The 17,983-nt window shown below is 58.7% G+C and overlaps 1 protein-coding gene across 1 annotated transcript in view; it reads left to right on the top strand.

The window, feature by feature from the left end:
- The window catches only part of KDM4B (lysine demethylase 4B), a 120,792-nt gene that overhangs the window by 41,776 nt on the left and 61,033 nt on the right, over positions 1 to 17,983 (top strand). Inside the window, 3 exon segments of the mRNA XM_070373876.1 lie at positions 1,979 to 2,154; positions 2,942 to 3,056; positions 6,826 to 7,019. Of these exon segments, the coding sequence (XP_070229977.1) occupies positions 1,979 to 2,154; positions 2,942 to 3,056; positions 6,826 to 7,019 (485 nt within the window).

The raw sequence follows: 17,983 nt of genomic DNA, 5'->3' as shown, positions 1-17,983 counted from the left end.
ATCAAGGGCCCTGGCTCTGGTAGCCCCTGCCTGGTTCTTGTAGGTTCAGAGCCTCTATTTGGGGCTGAGAGATTGGCTGGTGGCAGTTGTCGGGCCCCTTTCCCCCAGGTGCCCCATCTGTCTGGGGTGGAGGGGGACGCCTGAGGCCTGGGGCCTCCCTTTATCTGGCATGTCTTCTGTCCCTGACCTCGTTCCGCGTCTGCTGGGATGCGGCGCCAGTTCTGTTTTTGGATCCCAGTCGTGCTTTCTGCCAGGAATCTTGTTAGCATCATGGAATGTTCTGCCGGCAGCACCTGGCGCTCCCCCCAGCCTCTCCTCTCTGTCCTCTGCTGTCACCTCCGGCTCCCACTTCTGGGTGTTTCCAGTATTTTCTTGTCATGGGGCCACTCGGGGTGCAGCCTTGTGTGCTGGGACCGAGTATCCGCACAGACCTCGCCAGCCTATATCCTCTGGGCTCTGCATCTCTGGTCTAAGCTCTTTGAGCCGCTGGACCCACTTTTTGCCAGCTTACTTGAATCGATGGGAAACCACTCAGCCTGGATATTTTTGTGCGTCAGATGTTTTCAGGCACATTTTCTCTCTGCCCTTTGTTTGAAGGTTCCTTTCCACTCGTCTCAAGTGGTGTTTTCTGCGCTGTGTTTGCTATGGGCGGGCAGGCCTCTCTGGAAGGGCATGGTAGGGGCAGGCGTGGCCACTGGGAGAACTGCCCCACTGTCACTGAGAGACGCTGTGAGGACAGTCATGCCGACGCAGATGCTTGCACACGTACCCGCCCTGCCCCCACCTTCAGGGACAGTGCTGGCGCCTCTGCAGGGACAGACGGGTCCAGGGAGGCGCCCCACCACATCCCTCTTCTCAACACCCGCCCCCCCCCATACTGCGTATCACTTCTTCCCCACGCAGCCCTCAGCCCTGCCAGCCTCCTTGGAGAAGGGGCTGGGTGTCTTGCTGGCCTGAGCGAGCTCTGCAGACGCCAGGTCCCCTCCACTCTAGTCCCCCTGGCCGTGACTGCCCTTCTGGGGTCGGGGTGTGTGTGTGGTGTTGGGGTTTCCTTTACCATCAAAGCTACGTTTGATGACCACCCCCCACCCCCCAACACCAGCAAAAGCTCTGCCAGGCTCAGGGCAGCTGGGTGGGGGTGGGGTGAGCACTCATTGTGAGTGGGGGGCTGGAGCTCTGGGGGGTGGGGGACTCTGGGTATGTGTGGGACTTTCGGGGTGACCAGCCACATTCCTCAGCTGTTCTTGTGCTCTGGGCCACTGCCCAGCTGGGGTCCTCTCCTCAGGCTGCTGGGGAAGGGCCGAGGGGGAAGGAGTCAGGAGGGGGCGTGGCCTGGGGTCCCAGGGCCGGGGTTAAGGGTGGTTGGGGTCCTCGGTGCATCCCTGCCCGGCTCCTCTGAGCACCAGGCCTGCCACCTTCAGGCCGGCTTGGGTTCCGCTGGGTCCCAGGAGCAGAGGCTGGCCCCTGCCCTGCGTTTCACAGGGTCCCCTCCACGTGCACCCCAGCTGCCCACCGTTCCCGGCTTGGCCCATTTGTCCCGTGTCCCTGTTCCCTGGGCTGCATGATCTCTTCCCAGGAGGCGTCCCTGAAGTGGGGCTCCTGGAATGGGTGTGCACTGCAGCATCCGCATCTCTGCTCTGGGGCCTCATCCACGCGGAGTCCTGAGCTGGGCACGCGGTGGCCAGAGGGTATGATAGTGGAGCCCCCGGGTGCAGCGAGTGCATGCTGTGCCAGGCAGCACCCACAGCCCACCCTGCCCACGGCTGCTCACTCTGTGATCACACAGATCCTAGGCAGCTGTGCACAGTCCCCCCACTGCCCAAGCTGGTGATGCCCAGGTTGGCCTGGCCCTGGGGCTCCCAGGAGCTCAGTGATGTGGAGGAGGGGTGCCCAGTGCCTTGGTCTCTCTCCATCTGGCACCTGGTCCCGAGCGGCTGAGCCCAGGGAGGGGCCGCTGACCACTCTCCTGGTCTTACAGATCATCCCCCCAAAGGAGTGGAAGCCACGGCAGACGTACGACGACATCGATGACGTGGTCATCCCAGCGCCCATCCAGCAGGTGGTGACGGGCCAGTCGGGCCTCTTCACACAGTACAACATCCAGAAGAAGGCCATGACGGTCGGCGAGTACCGGCGCCTGGCCAACAGCGAGAAGTATGCGGGCTGGGGCAGACGCAGTGTCCACAGAGCCTGCCTGTGTGCCCCGGGGGGGCCTCAGCACCCAAGGCTCTCAGCCCCTGGGTTCTTGGGGGGTGAAATCCAGACCCTCACCTGACCCAGGGCCACGCATGCATGCTGTGTTGCCCTCAACACTGACTGCAGAAGGCCAGCCTTTCAGGGCCCGCCATGTCCCCCGGCCCTGGAGTGCCTTCTTGCCCCTCCTGGGATGTCTCAGCTCTGCGGCACTTCCTCAGAAGGAGGCTCCCCGGCAGGGTCTCTCCGAGCTGGTTCAGCAGGGCCCACGTGGGCACACACTCCAGGAGCTCATGGGCATTCTCCCTTTCTGTGGAGCTCCCAGCCTCCCTGGCTTGCTGAAACCATTGGTGCATTGCTGGCAGTGTGTTTGCTTCTTTGCTTTCAAACAAGCGTCCTGTGAGGCAGGCATCGTCTGCCCCCACCCCATGGTGCCTGGCCTGTCACTGGTACCGTCTGTATCTTTAAGGGGTAGGCAGACAAGAACTGTCAGAGACCAGGTCCCTCCTCCAGCTCCCATGCCCCTGGCCTGTGGTCTGATGGGGGAGTCCTGGGCCCCGAGAGCTGGTGAGACAGGGCCACTGGACACTTTTCCAGGCTGGACTGCCCGCCCGACCACCCACCTCCCCCAACGGTCGTCACGCCTCGTCCTTGTGCTCTGGGGCTGTGCCCGCAGCAGGGTGGCCTGAGCTCCTCCCCTGGTTCGCCCAGCAGGCACCCTGAGCCCCCACACCCGGTCTGTCACCAGGTACTGCACGCCCCGGCACCAGGACTTCGATGACCTGGAGCGCAAGTACTGGAAAAACCTGACGTTCGTGTCGCCCATCTACGGGGCCGACATCAGCGGCTCCTTGTACGATGACGTAAGTCCCGCGGCCACCGGGCATCTGGGTGGACTGTGAGGGCGAAGGGGCGAGTGGGCTCCCCCCAGAGGGTCAGGGCAGGGATGATGCAGGACGCTCCTCTGGGCTTCTGTTGGGGCGCTACTTACAGGTGGGGGCTGAGCTCAGGACGAGAGGGGGCGGCTGGAGGTCTGTAGACTCTTTCCTGCCAAGTAAGAGTGCAGCCCTGCCCGGACGCCATGCTCGGCCGCTGACCTCAGCCTGACCACAGGCAGTTTTAAAAAGACAGCGGCCGGCGTTCCATCCCGTGTCCCCGTTGCTGTTCAGTCTCTCAGTTGTGTCTAACTCTGGCAGCCCAGCAGCCTGCAGCCTGCCAGGGCTCCCAGTCTTGGCCTTCTCCCAGGGCCTCTGTCAGTTCTCATTTGAGTGCTTTTCTGCTTGAGTTTCTATCACCGCATCTTCCTCGAGACCTGGGAGCTGAGCTCCCAGCCAGCCGAGCTGCCCCTCGCTGCGTCCCATCCTGTCCCTGTGCTGCCTTCCAGCCTGTGCTTCCCGAGGCCTGTCCAAGGGGTGAGAGCAGACCGCTCGACAGCTCCCCTGACTGAGGCTTGATGCCAAGGCCTCGGGCAGGGCTGGTGGCCAGCAGAGTGGGACCATGTTTTGGGGGGATGGTTTGTAAATATTTGTGGGACCTCGAATATTAGGGGAGATGGTTTATAAACATTGATGGGACCTCGGATAACCCTGGGATGGACCTAATGGGGTTCATTTCAGGGCTCCGAAGCCTGACTGGCTTCTAGGTGTTCTGCAGTGGTAGGATCCAGGCCTCTCCACTCCCCCTCTGCCCCCTGCGTGCCCCACACTCTGTTGCTCTGAAGGTTGTCTGCTGAGAACACACTACTCAGCCCTGCTCCCCCGAGGGCGGCTGTGGGCGCCACCTGGTCTCGGGCTGGGAGGTAAGGGTGGGAATAAAGCCCCTCCTGAGAGAAGGGTCAGGACCCTCCGGGCGCTCAGGGGAGGAGCCTGTTAGAGCCAGCGGCTTGTGTTTCCCAATAAGCATGGGAAACATGTGACCTTGCTCGGTCCCGAGCTGAGTCGCTGCTGGTGTTTCAGCTTCACAGAGCCCGTCTGACCTGCGGCGGCTTTCCCGTCTTCTGCTAGCGGGTTTGCCTTGTGGTGCAGGGTGCCAAAGGCATTAGTTTGTTGCCTGGGAGGTGCGGGTCTGACTTCAGGTGAGCTCACCCACGTCCCCTAGGACCCAGGGAGACACCCTCATCCTGGGTCCAGTACCGAGTTTGCCCCCCACCCCTGCTTCCTCCTTCCTGGGCCTTGGTTTCCCCATCAGTAAAGTGGGGCACAGCGAGTGCAGGGAGCCCTTCATTGGGGGTACCCCAGACCCTGAGCTCGTCCTCTTGGCCTTGACCCCAGAGCCAGATGAGCCACAGGCCCAGCCCTCCTCTGGACGAGCACGCAGCCCCTGGGAACAGGGCAGTGCCTACTTGGGGGACACGGTCACAGATGCCCTGTCGCATGTGCTGCTGCCCAGGCCCATGACTGCCCCCGTGCCACATCCCTGCCCCCCTGCATATCCCTGCCCTGTGGGCCTCCCGTGCACCTTGCCCCATCTCCTGGCCGCACCTCTAAACACCGGGATCTGTCACCTTGTCGATGTCGAGTTTTGCAGTTACACCAGTGTGTTTTTGTACCACCAGCCAGCTCGCCCTTGGGCCAGTGTAGAGGTTCCAGTGTCAGATTGATGAGGGGCTAGTGGGGCCGTGTACCTTGCACTTCCTGGGGCTTCTTGGGGTCCATTCACTGCTCCCCCTGCTTCTCTGCTTACCTCAAGGACCTCCAGACCCAGGGAGAGTGGCTTCACCTCCAGGCCCCCATTTCCCACATCAGGCCGCTGAGGCCCTGAACTGCCCTCCCTAGAGGCCAGAATCAGGGCTGGGCTCCCCCACCTCTCTCTGGTTTCATCGTGTTCACGCCTCCTCCTGGGAGCAGCTCTGGCAGAGCACCGCGGTGGGCGTCCCCAGGGCCGCATCTGGTCTCTAAACACAAAGAGGGCGATTTCCCCCGGCAGGACGGAGCCTCTGTTCTGTAACTAGCACCCTTTCCCTTCGGATGCTTAGTCCTTACAGGAGCTTCCCCAGCTCTGAGTGGGGACGTTGCGGCTCCACGGCCAGGAACCTTGCTGTGTCCCACTCCGTGTCCAGTCCCAAGCTGGTGTTAAAATCCAGCTGGCTGGCTGGCGGCCCCAGCTGCCTGTGCTCTGCGCCTCCAACCGGCTGCCGTCCTGGCTTGGCCATGGTGTGGGCCTCCGTGTAGGGTGGGGGTGGTCAGTGTTCGCCTCCCTGCCCCGCCCAACAGCCCGGCCCCAGCTGGCCGCTCTGCTGCTCAGTTTATGGATCGTGACTTCTTGGAGGGGAATTTGACCCCAGCAGCCTGATGGGACAGAAGAACGGAAGTTCATGTGCTTGAGTACAGGGTGGGTGTGGAGTTGTGCGCCTGTTGGTCAAATGACCTGTCATTTTCCACATAGAGTTGAAAAGTTAGTGCCAGTTGGGTTGCTTTGTTTATTTGTTGAGTATTTGAGTCATTTTTTTTTAAACATTATTAAGATATAATTCACATACCATACAAACCACCCATTTAAAACATGTTTGATACTGTTCAGTTGTTCAGTTGTGTCCGACTCTTTGTAACCCCATGGACTGTATAGGCCGCCAGGCTCCTCTGTCCATGGGATTTTCTAGGCAAGAATACTGGAGTGGGTTGCTCTTTTCTTCTCCAGGGGATCTTCCTGACCCAGGGATCAAACCTGCATCTCATGCATTGGCAGGCAGATTCTTTGCCACTGAGCCACCTGGAAAGCCCTATTTAAAGTGTATAATTCAGTGTTTTTTGTAGTCACGTTGTGGATGTGTAGGCCTGATGGCAGGGTGAATGCATAGTGCTTTGGGGAGGTGCCCCCTAACCTCAGGCAGCTTCTACTGGAAGTGACCCCGGGCTTCTCATGCTTATGGTGGGGGTCTGATCCTGGCCCTCCCCTGCATCCTGGGCTCCAGCCACAGCTCACCTTGTAGAGACCTACCACCAGCCCTGTGAAGTCAGGGCCTGGAATGTGGATGCGGCGTGAGGCAGGGTTGGATCTGGGCTGTGAAGGAACACCGCTGTGTGCTCAGCATCTCCCCGAGACTTCCCCAGGGACTGAGAGTCAATGGAAGTGTGTTTGACAAGTTCTCATGACAAGACAGGGCTTGTTTGCTTGTGGCATTAGGAATAGATGAGCCTGGTTGGCGGGGATCCTCCCGCATTTGCCTGGCTCTGAGCACCATCCCGCCTCCGCGGTGGGAAGGTGCAGGAAGGCCTGTCTGGCTCATGACTGTGAGGTCCCGTTAGATGTGTCCTTTCTCCCTCTGTGTCAGTGAGCTCAAGGCATGTGAATTATTCCTCACTGGCCATGGCCTCTGCAGCGTGGCCTTCACTGCCCATGATTCCCACACAACCACGCACAGCTCAGTGCAGGACTGGGGGTTGCTGCGTCTGACCATCTGGCCCAGGGCGGGGGCTGTGCGCAGCCCAGGGTGGGTTTTGGACACCAGCCTGGGTGAGGCTGTGAGGTGCGTGGGTGTGGGGCGGTTGCTGCCTCTCGGTCCCTGTGCGGGGGTCATGCTGCTGTGGGGGGCTCAGAGGGGATAAGGTAGGTGTGTCACTGATGGCGTCTGGGGGCGAGGTCAGGAGCTGGCCCCAGGGTGGCCAGCGGGCTGACCGTGTGCTCGCCCTGTAGGACGTGGCCCAGTGGAACATCGGGAACCTGCGGACCATCCTGGACATGGTGGAGCGTGAGTGCGGCACCATCATCGAGGGCGTTAACACCCCCTACCTGTACTTCGGCATGTGGAAGACCACCTTCGCCTGGCACACGGAGGACATGGACTTGTACAGCATCAACTACCTGCACTTCGGGGAGCCCAAGTCCTGGTGAGAGCAGGCAGGGAGACGCGAGGGGCTCCCCAGGTCGGGGGGATATGGCTGCCGTGCTGGGTAGGGCTCTGCCAGCCTAGCCCCCACTAGACGAGGCCATGCAAGCCCCCCAGAAACAAGCTTCAGATCCGCAGAGCTTGTGGTTTCACCCAGAGAGCCTCACACTGAACGTGCCCGTGGCCAGGCTTCCGATAGTGCCTTGTGGGGTTGTGTGGGGCTGTGGTCTTGGGGCTCGTGGGACCGCGGTTTCAGCCTCCCTGTACCTCCTTCTTGACCTCCAGGTTGGAGTGGGGTTAGTATTGCCCCTCCTGATTTCTGAGGGGTGGGATCCACTTTCTGTTTGCAGTGTGGGGGCGGGCATGCAGGCCCCTGAAAGGCACTCTGTGAGTGCCGGGCCCCACAGGCTGGGCCGGATGTCCAGCGCAGTGGTCTGGTAGCGCTGAGCTGAGTGCTCCCCTGACGGCTTCTGCTGGTAGGATGGCGAGCGGCTGTCAGTGCTCCCTGCATCTCCAGCAGAGACTCCTGAGCTGGGGCTGCTGTATCTCTCTGCCTCTCCCCAGCTGTTAGGAGGTTGGTTCTGTTGTCACAGTAGTTGTTGCAGCTCAGAAGGGGACAGGAGCTGGGGAGCAGAGGGAGACACTCAGGAGCTCAGCTGGAGAGCTGTGCTCGCTTTTGTTTGGGGGGCAGCAGAGACCCAGGTGGGCCCTGGCCCAGGTGCCCTGCCTTATCCCAGCAGAGAGCTGAGCCCTGGGAGGAAGGTTACTCTCCACCCCCAAGTCATGGGGACATCCTGGGCCGTTTGCTGAGGGGTGGGGAACAGGCCCTCTGGGCAGAGGGCCCAGAAGCCAGGCCCCTCTGTTGGCCACTGGCTTGCGACCACCTCTCCTTGCCTCTGCCATGGACAGGGCGAAGCCCCCGTGCCCCTCCCAGTCTGGCCATGGTTCCCACTTAGTCGGGCAGGGGAAGCTGGGACGTGTGGTTTCCCAGGGCTGCTGTGACAAAGGATTACAGGTCTGGTGGCTTTACTTCCCCGCACATTCGTTCTCTGAGAGTCCTGGAGCCAGGAGGCTGACCTGGACCTCATGGGGCTTAAGCCAGGCGTGGGCAGGGCTGGTCCCTCTGGGGGCTCCAGGGAGCAGCAGCTCCTGCCTTTTCCAGCTTCTAGAGGCACCACAGCCCTGGCTTACGGCCCCTCCCTGGATCCTCACAGCCAGCAGCTCAGCATCTCCCGTCTCTCTGCCTCTGACCCTCCCCTCCCTCTTACGAGGACCCTGTGATGGCACTGGGCCTAGGAATGCAGGATGGTCCCCATCTCAGGGGCCTCTACATAACACCTCCTGCAGAGGCCTGTCTGCCGTGAGAGGTAACACGTCGTCAGATCGCAGGGCTGGGCCATGGCTGTCTTTGGGGCTGTTTTTCTGTTGGCCGCGGGCTCTCGGTTCTGGCAGCTGTGCAGCATCGTGGGTTGCTGGGCTTTTGTTACCATCTACTGGCTTCCTGTCCTCAACTTGTGTCTCTTCTTGTGTGCCTCTCTCTGGCTTCCCATGAGCCCATGATGATCGAAACCTCCAGGCACTGGGGGTATTCGTCTTTGAGAGAGATTTGGAGAGAAATTGGTGGGGTCGGTGATGGTGGCCTGAGTCTCGTGCCTGTGGTGTGGTCCTCTGCACGGAGCAGAGGGGCTTCCTGTCTGGATGCTGCCCAGAGCTGCCCCCAAGGCTCCCCGACAGCACAGCTCCCTGCGCAGCAGCACTGGGCTGGGACTGCCTGGTGGGAGGGCCCTTGTTCTGCCCAGACCCACATTTGGGGGTTCTGGCGCCATTTCCCACAGGCAGTGTGCTCCCCATGGGCCTGGTGGGCACAGTGCGGACAGATACCCAGGCTGGGGCTGCATGTGTGCATGTGAGTGTGTATCTGTGTATATGTGAATACATTTGTATGTGAGTATTTGTGTGGGTATTTGTGTTTGTGTGTATACAAACGAGTGTGTTAGTGTATATGAGTATATATGTGAGTGTGAACGTATACACATGGGTGTGTGTATATGAGTGTGTGTGTGTATATGCTTGTCAGGTATCTATATACCTAGTGTAAGCGTGTGTGAGTGTGTGTGTATCAGGTACCTGTGTATGTGTGTGTATTGTGTGTGTATATTGTGTGTGTGCTGCTGGGCCCAGCTCCCTGGCCTGGTCGGTGGAGGGAAGAGCAGCCACCAGGGTCTCTTGAGTGGCTGTGTCCAGTCCTTTTAATTAAATGAAATTAAAAGACACTTGCTCCTTGGAAGAAAAGTTATGACCAACCTAGACAGCTTATTAAAAAGCAGAGACATTACTTTGGCAGCAAAGGTCCATCTAGTCAAGGCTATGGTTTTTCCAGTAGTCATGTATGGATGTGAGAGTTGGACTGTGAAGAAAGCTGAGTGCCGAAGAATTGATGCTTTTGAACTGTGGTGTTGGAGAAGACTCTTGAGAGTCCCTTGGACTGCAAGGAGATCCAACCAGTCCATTCTAAAGGAGATCAGTCCTGGGTGTTCTTTGGAAGGAATGATGCTAAAGCTGAAACTCCAGTACTTTGGCCACCTCATGCAAAGAAATGACTCATTGGAAAAGACCCTGATTCTGGGAAGGATTGAAGGCAGGAGGAGAAGGGGACGACAGAGGATGAGATGGTTGGATGGCATCACTGACTGAATGGACATGAGTTTAAGATGTTGGACATGAGTCTGAGAGTTGGCGATGGACAGGGAGGCCTGGCGTGCTGCAGTCCATGTGGTCGCAAAGAGTCAGACACGACTGAGTGACTGAACTGAACTGTCCAGTCCTGCCCTGACTCTGCTCCCCAATGACCACTAGATGGCACTCTCAACCTTCCCTCCTGGCCATGGCTCCAGGCGCAGTGGTAGAAATCTCCCACGTTGTTTTTCTAGACTCCTTGCCTGGTAGGGGCAGCAATCTGTCGCCCCCACGGCCCCCTGGGAACAATGGCAGGGGGAGAGTCTGCCTCCTGGCAGTGGGACCGCTCAGCTCTGCTCAGCCTGGGTTTGGTTGGGGTCTCTCACCAGAGGGGTCCTAAGGGGAGAAAACCCATCTTTTCCTTATAAAAAAGAAAAGAAAGATTAAAAAGCAAGCCACCGCTGCTAGGTCCTGGCGTGTGCTCGGAATGGGAGCTGGAGCTTTCAGGCGCAGGGTGACCCCTGGAGACTGGGGCCCTGGTGTGTTCTCTGGGACATGCGGCTGGGGAAGAGCAGGGAGGGACCCCGCAATAGGAGTGAGCAGGCACACTGGGGTCCAGGGTGGTTGGAAAGCAGTGGGACTGGATTCGAGGGAGGTCCCTGAGAGAGTGGACGCTGGGGACATGAGGGCCAGCAGCCCTGGGTGACGGGCAGGGTGGTGTCTGGCTCTGCACACTCCCTGGCCCCCAGGACGGCCCCCAGCACCTTGACCCCTGTGCTGCACCCCTGGTTTGCTTGGGGTGGCCCCTGCTGTCCCTGCCGCCACCTGCCCCCTCCAGCCTGATTCCTGAGTGCTAAGAAGCAGCCAGAGGGGTGTGCTGAACACAGCTCTGGTTCCCTGAAGGAAGAACATTCTGGAAGGGACCTGAATCTTGGCTTCTGGTTCAGAGGGGGTGGGAGTGCACATGGGGTCCCTCACGCTGCCAGTGTGGCCAGTTCAGCTGGACAGGGTGGGGACCCCAGATGCTGGCATGGCAGCCCACGCTCATCCTTCAGTGATCACGTGCAGGCCGTGTGTGATGCAGGTGTCAGTCCTTCCCTGCTAGACGTGGACCCCATGGAGTCAGGGCCTTCGGTCCCCGATGCGTCCCCATCCCCAGCAGCCTTGCATGGGAGGGGGAGGGCTCTGATTACCAGGAGAGCTGGGAGCACCACGGGCATGGAGGTTCATGGCGTGTGGAGGCCACACTCCCTCCTGGGCCAACACAGACATCACCCTGGGGGCAGGGTGGCAGGGGCTGCCGAGGTGTCCTCTTGTCCCTGGGCTGCGGATTCAGGAGCCACCCAGGATCCTGGGAGGGCGGTGCCCTGCTCCCGACCCTTCCCCTGGGCCCTGAGTGTTCCCCAGTGGATCGCACGCCCACATCTGTCTCCCTGATCACACCACTGCTCTTGTGACTACAGGAGCTTAATTGCAACTATTTCAGTGTTACGGTGGCAGCACTCTCTTATAAGTGTTGACTTACTCAGGTTGCATGTCTTCCTGAGCCTTTCTGAGCCTGTTGTTACTTTGGCAGTGTGACTTGAGTGTCAGCGTGATGCAAACAGCCTGGTGTCGATAAAGTCGTGGAATTTACTCTGCGAGGCCGGCACTGTGCCGCACTCAGGCAGCGAGGCTAAGAATACCTGCAGATCTGAGGCTCCAGATCCCTTTAGAGACAGGATTTAAAATAGACCTGGCCTTCCCGCAGCCTGGACGTCGGGCAGTGAGGCCAGGAGGTCGTGGGTGGCGGGAGGTGGGCGTTGCAGTTCTGTGTGATTCGGGGACCCATCCTGTTTGGCTGGGCCTGGGTGCAGGTGGTGCTGGGTCAGCGTCCCAGGGTCCATGCATCTGCCTGGGCTGCCTGGGCAGCACGCCGCCAGAAACCATAGATGAGTGTGTTACACACCTGCCTATGCTTGCTGCCTGGACATAGGGCTATATATCCACACATAGGGGTGGGGAGACCGGGCGGGACCAACTGTGTTCCCTGTGGGGATTGTCCTGGCCATGACTTTGGACTCTGCGGTTGGTTTTCCCCGGCTTCCCCAGCTGCTTGTGTTTGCTGGGGAATCAGGCTCACCCAAGTCAGGGCACGGAGGAGAGGCTCTCATGTTGTGCTCAGTCCTGGGGTGTGACGGGCAGATTGCCGCAGGCAGTTGGTGGAAGGGGGTGTGGGGGGGAGAGCCTGGGTGTGGAGAGCCTGGCCTTCTCCCTGACCTTTAAGGAGCCTGAGCGCTGCTCTAGGTGTGGTGAGAATTTCTCCTTTTGACTCCTTGGCACCTGCAGTTTTTCTTTGGCATCTTTGCTCAGGGGAGTTCTGTAGGAGAGGGATCAGGCAGGTTTTCTTTTGCTGCTGGGAAATGTAATGCCAAGCAGGCAATCGGCTGAGTCTGCACTTGATACTCTGGAGGTGTGTGTGTGTGTGTGAGAGTATGCATGTGTGCGCATGTGTGGGCATGAGTGTGCTTGTGTGCGCACAGGCACATTTGAAGGTGTGTTCCCTGCCTTGGGGCCCAGGGAGGAGGCCAACTAGTGTTCCCTGCCCTCTGGCTGCAGCTTGGGGAAAAGGCTATAAGTTGGGCTCAAGTCTGTTGCTATTTGGGGGCGGGGGCTGCTGGGCTGCTCCCCTCCCCTCTGATGGGCGCCCTGCTGGCCCCTGGGGAGCCGCCTGCAGGCCCAGCCCAGGCAGCAGCGGTCCAGTGCCCAGCTGCGCCTCCTGTCCCAGGGGACCAGCTCCTCCGCCCCGCTCCCCCACCCATCCCCTGCCTCCCTCCCTGGCCACAGGCTGCAGGCTCCCACTCCGCCTGCAGGTGGCGCTGCTGGACCACAGTGCCGGCCCCCTGAGAGGGCCTTGGCTTTGTTGTCCCGGGTGGCAGAACTGGGAGTTCTGGTGCTGGATGGAGCCAAGCAAAGAGACCCCAAGCGGACCCCTAAAGGCTCAGGATGCTGGCACAGGGCTGGGAGAAGCGTTTTAACAGGAGCCCAGGAGGGCTGAGCCCCTGGGGCTTATGGGAAGCACAGCTGTTACCCCCCTTCACTCCGGGACCTCTCCTCCTACCCGCATAAAGCCCTGGGCCCCTTCTTGTCTGGACCACACTGTCTTCCCTGATGCCACCAACCCCGCCTTTCTGCTTGTCAGGATTGTGTCAGAACTCTAGAACCAAGAGCTGGCCTTGGCATTCGAAAATTAACTCCTGAAGTTGGAGAGACCTTCCAGTCTCAAACCAGGGCATTGAGTATCATCAGGCTGCGAGGGTAGGGTGGCATCACTACTTATGCTGGAGGGTGAGACAGCACGCAGCTTCAGAGGGTTTTGTGTGGCGTGGCTCGGCATGGTTTGAACCACAGATCAGCCCGGTTATCGGACTGCTTCTTGCCAGCCTCGCTCGCACTGACCCTGTGGAAGCCTGGTGCTGCCCCTGCAGAGCTGGACAGCTGTGTCAGTTGACAACCCATGCTGCGGGCGCCTCGGGGTGGATTGGGCACCCAGGGGATCCCAGGGCACCCCAGGGGGCCTGTGCCCGCCCACCGCCGGCTTGGCAGTGGGATCCAGTCCGGAGGCTGCTTCCTGGAGTCTCACAGTTCTGGGGGGACAGGCACAGTTGGTGTTTGTTCAGGGGATGCAGAGTGGTTTTCACATCACGCTAGGCAGAGTTAGGTCAGCCTTCTGCGGAGGAAAATCTCACCATATGCTCTACTCCGGAGCCAGTGAGGCTGAGGGGGGTGATCCGCTGAGGTTCCCGATGATCTGATGCCTCGTGGTGAGCCTGGGCAGCCAGGCGGCACTCCAGCCCAATTGGCTTCTTGGTGAGCAGGGGTGGGAGGGCTCGTGATGCAGGGTGCCCTGCACAGGTGGTTCGCGATCCACTGAGAGACTTCCTTGTTCTTTGCGTGTTTGCCACAAGCTTGTCTGTTTACCCACTGTCTTGGTGGCATACTCCCTCCCTCTCTCTTTTTAAAAGAGTTTGTTTTTTAGAACTGTTTTAGATTTGCAGAAAAACTGAGAAGCTAGCACAGAGTCCTGTGCACCCACCACCCAGCTCCTTCTTAGTTTACACGAGGCTGGAACATTTGTTGCAGTTAATGAACCTTATGGAGATATTCTTGTTGACTGGAGTCCTGCTTCATCCAGCTTGTCTCGTGTCTCCCTGGTGTCCTCTTCTGTCCCAGGACCCCCGTGACATTCAGATGTTCTGTCTCCTCAGGACCCTCTGGGCTGTGATAGTCCTCAGACTTTCCCTGCTCTTTTTTATTTTTTAGAAATTTATTTTATTGAAGTATGCACAGCAAAGGGATTTAGTTATATATTTATATTTATATATATATATGTACACACACACACACGCTTTCCATGTTCTTTTCCATTGTGGTTTACCGTAAGGTATTGAGTATATTTCCGTGTGCTCTACAGTGGAGCCTTGTTGTCTGTCCATCCTGTACATAATACTTTGCATCTGCTCATCCCAAACTCCCACTCTACCCTTCTCCCCTTGGCAACCGTAAGTCTGTTCTCTGTCTGGGAGTCTGTTTATTTTTCATAGATAATTTCATTTGTGTCATATTTTAGATTCTATTTAAGTGCTATCATACGGTATTTGTCCTTCTGTTTGATTTGCTTCATGTAGTACGATCCTCTGTAGGTCCATCCATGTTACCGCAAATGGCACTATTTCATTCTTTTTACTGGCTGAGTAATATCCCGTTGTATATATAAACCACATCTTCTTTATCCATTCATCTGTGGATGGACAGTTAGGTGGTTTCCGTGTCCTAGCTATTGTATATAGTGCTGCAGTGAACACTGGGGTGCGTGGATCATTTCGAATTATAGTTTTCTTTGGGTATATGCCCAGGAGTGGGGTTGCTGGGTCATGTGGTAACTCATTTGTAGTTTTTTGGGGGGAACCCTTATGCTGTTCTTCACAGTGGCTGCACCAGCTTACCTTCCCACCAACAGTGGGGAAGGATTCCCAGACTTTCCTTGTTGTTGATGCCCTTATGATTTTGAGGAGGACTGGGGTAAGAGATTTTATAGAACTTCCCTCCGTGGGGGTTTGTCTGGTGTTTCTCTCACCGTGGCACTGGGGCGCTGGATGTGGGGGGAGGACACAGGTGAGGGGCCGTCTCATCCATCATCTTGGGGTGCCTGTCGTCAGCATGACTCTTCCCTGCTGGTGTTGACCTGGGTCCCCCGGCTGAGGTCATGCTGGTCAGGTGTCTCCATTGTAGAGTCATGCCACCCCCTTCCCATACTGTCTCCCTTTGGAATATACTTTTTTTTTTCCTTCAATACCTCAAATTTCAGAAAAGAAAAGAGAATAGTGAACAGAACAGCCTAGTGTCCGATACCCAGATTGGACAGTTGTGGCCGATCGGGCGTCTTTCATCTCTGTCTTCCTCCCCGCTCTCTCCTGCTGGGCGGTCTCCATTCCCTGCTGCTCCATAGCTGATCCCGCAGATGGACATCTCACGGTGCCCAGGAGCGGGCCTACTGGGGCCTCAGTTCAGGGCCTGAGGCAGAGTCGAGTGGTGGCGGGCCAGGCCCCTGCCTGGGGCTCTGGAGAAGGTCCACTTGGCACTGGGGGTCCTCTCATGCTTGGACCCTCTGGCTTAGGGTGGGCCCAGTGCCTTTCCAGGGCTCACCTGATTAGGTCAGGCCCACCAGGGTCACCTCCCTATTTTAGGCTCTGCTGATTTGGGGCCTCAGTTGTAACAGCCAAGCCCCCTCTAGCGGCACTGAGAAGGGTGTTGGAATGACTGAGTGCAGGGGCCTCGAGAACGGTGCCTGTCATGGTGCGTTCCCTTCTTGGTGGACGTTTTTATCATGAGACGTAACACAGAACAGAAAATCACATGAAATGTACTTGTCCAAGGAAAGATGATTGCACGCAGTTTATCAGATGGCTGCCCCGTCCACCTCTGTGTAAGCCCCCGGGAAGGACAGTGTTGGAAAATGAACTCCCTCATTCCCTGTCCCGGGCCCCCTTCCTTTGTGGCCCCATCCCCACCCCTAGAACTGAGATCATCCTCTTGATTCTGGTGGTCTTATCACTGCTTCTCTGGGCTGCTTTCCACGTGTGCTGAGTCCCTGGGGGACACGGCTGCGTGCCGGCTGGGTTTGAAACCCCAAATCACGGACTGATTGGTCTTCTGCGTCTCTGCTCTGCGTCTGTGAGGGTGTGTCCTGCCACGTGTGGTGACACCATCCATCTTCACGGCTGCAGCATTTTCTGTCGTGTGGCTACGCCTCCATCTGCGTGCCTGTCCCCTTGTGGGTGGACATTCGGGATGTTTCCAGTTTGGGGCCTGGCCACACTTCGTGCTACCTTTTACCTGCTGCTCGTGAAGAAGTTAGTCACTGTATGTGACGACATGACACGACAAGAAATAGCTACAGCAGTAGCCGCGTTGTCTTGCCCGCAGCTCCTTCACAGACAGGACTGGATTGGTGAGACCGTGGCTGGGGAGTGGTGGGGCTGGGGCCGGGCCCAGGCTGTGGGGTGAGCCCACATTCCTAACCACTGCTCCGCCCTGCCCCTTGAAGCATCATCCTGCAAACCAGGCAGGTGCTCCCATGGGGACAGCGTGTGTCCCAGTTGGCAGAGGTGGCTCAAACTCCGAGGTGTGGGAGAGAGTGGATCCTTTTCTTATAGTCCCCCAGACATCTCTGAATCAGGCCTGCTGAGCTGAAATCAAAGCCTGCGGATCCTTGTGAGAGATGGGGGAGCTACGGGGCTCTGGGACCCAGGCCAGCAGAGGCTCTGCCGCCTTAAACACGTGGCTCCTGAGGTCACCCTGGGCAGACATTCCTATGGGGCAGAGGGAGGCGTGTTCCTGAACTGTGATGGGCTGGCCAGGGAGTCGGTACCTGGCTTCTGCCCCCGTCTCCTTGGCCAATGCTGGGTCATGGGGCCACACCTTCCGGCACTGGAGCCTGGGAGCCATGGTCTGACCGCGTGTTGGGAGCACAGGGAGGGAAAAGGGCAGGTGAGCCATAGCTTTGCTGCCTGTGGATGCTGGACAAAGGCGGTTTTGAGGTTATAGAGGAGCTGGGTCAGCTCAGGCCCTGACAAGGTGCTCACTCTGGGCCGAGCATGAACCACACCAGGGCCGATGCCATCTGTCAGGGCAGGAGCTTGTGTGTGTAGCCCCGCTGTCCCCCATGCCCACCCCTGAAGGGGCATAGGGGGCCAGGCAGGAGGCAGGTAGCAGCTGGGACCACTGAGATGGATGGAGGCAGGAAGGCTGCTGGGCTGAGGCTTGTGGGAGGAGAGGCCACTGGGAAGCCCATGGAAGGGCCCTGATGGAGGGCGGGCAGGCAGACCAGGAGCAGGGAGATGGGAGGGCCCTGAGTAGGGAGTTACCCCACGGTTCCAGGAAGAGCCCTCTGGCCAGGGGGACGCTAGCTGTGGAAGGGAGGGATGCAAGCCTGGGCGTGGGGGTTGGTCTGGCAGGTCAGGGTAGCCCTTGCTGCCTGGGCAGGCCAGCCTGCCTCTGTGGGCACAGCCATCTCCTGTCTGTCTGTCACTCATGGCCACAGGCGTGGCTGGCCTGTCGCACAGCCCGCTGGCTTGGTCTGGCAGAAGCAGATGGTCCTTCATTTTGGAGTCTTTTTGTTCAGAGTGGGCGCTTTGGGGTTGGAATGGCCAAGGCTGTGCTGGCTCAGGCTGCTTGAGTGATCTCTGCGCTTTTGCTTTTAGGGTAGCAGGGGCCAATCCCGCCCGCCCAGGGCGGGGCACCAGGCTAGTCACCCTAAGAAGCCATTGGTTCTAGAGAAGAGTCGTCGCTGGGCATCTGTCCATCCTGAGATGCCCCCACCAGTAGTGTTTGGATTAGGGGTTAATTCAAACCCAGGAGTCGCTCACCCTCCCACCCATCCTGTAGATCCGGCTCTGTGTGCTGGGTCTTGTTTCCATGGCAAACTTCTCTGCTGTTGGCCGCTTTCAGCTCCCCGGAAGGGAGATCCCTGCGAATCTGAGCTGAGGGCGTCTGCGTTAGCTTTGCTTCAGAACCTGGCTGAGGACGAGTTTCCCCTCACGTGGGCACAGCAGCAGGAGATGGAAGCCGGGCTGCGCGACCGGCAGGCTCACGTGGCTGGCGCGAGATGAGCTGAAGGTGCTCTCTCTGCGGCTCCTCTCTGTGTGCTCTACCCACACTAACTCTCCCGAAGCACCAGGGTCCCCACACATGAATAGGCCCGGAGCCGCTCCGCTTTAAGGCCGCCCTGGCTCTCGCAGCCCGAGGACA

This window comes from Bos mutus, chromosome 7 (genome assembly GCF_027580195.1).
Source record: "Bos mutus isolate GX-2022 chromosome 7, NWIPB_WYAK_1.1, whole genome shotgun sequence".
Taxonomy (NCBI): Eukaryota; Metazoa; Chordata; class Mammalia; order Artiodactyla; family Bovidae; genus Bos; species Bos mutus.
The sequence above is the reverse complement of the archived record's forward strand: the minus strand, read 5'-3'. Positions and strand labels throughout refer to the sequence as shown.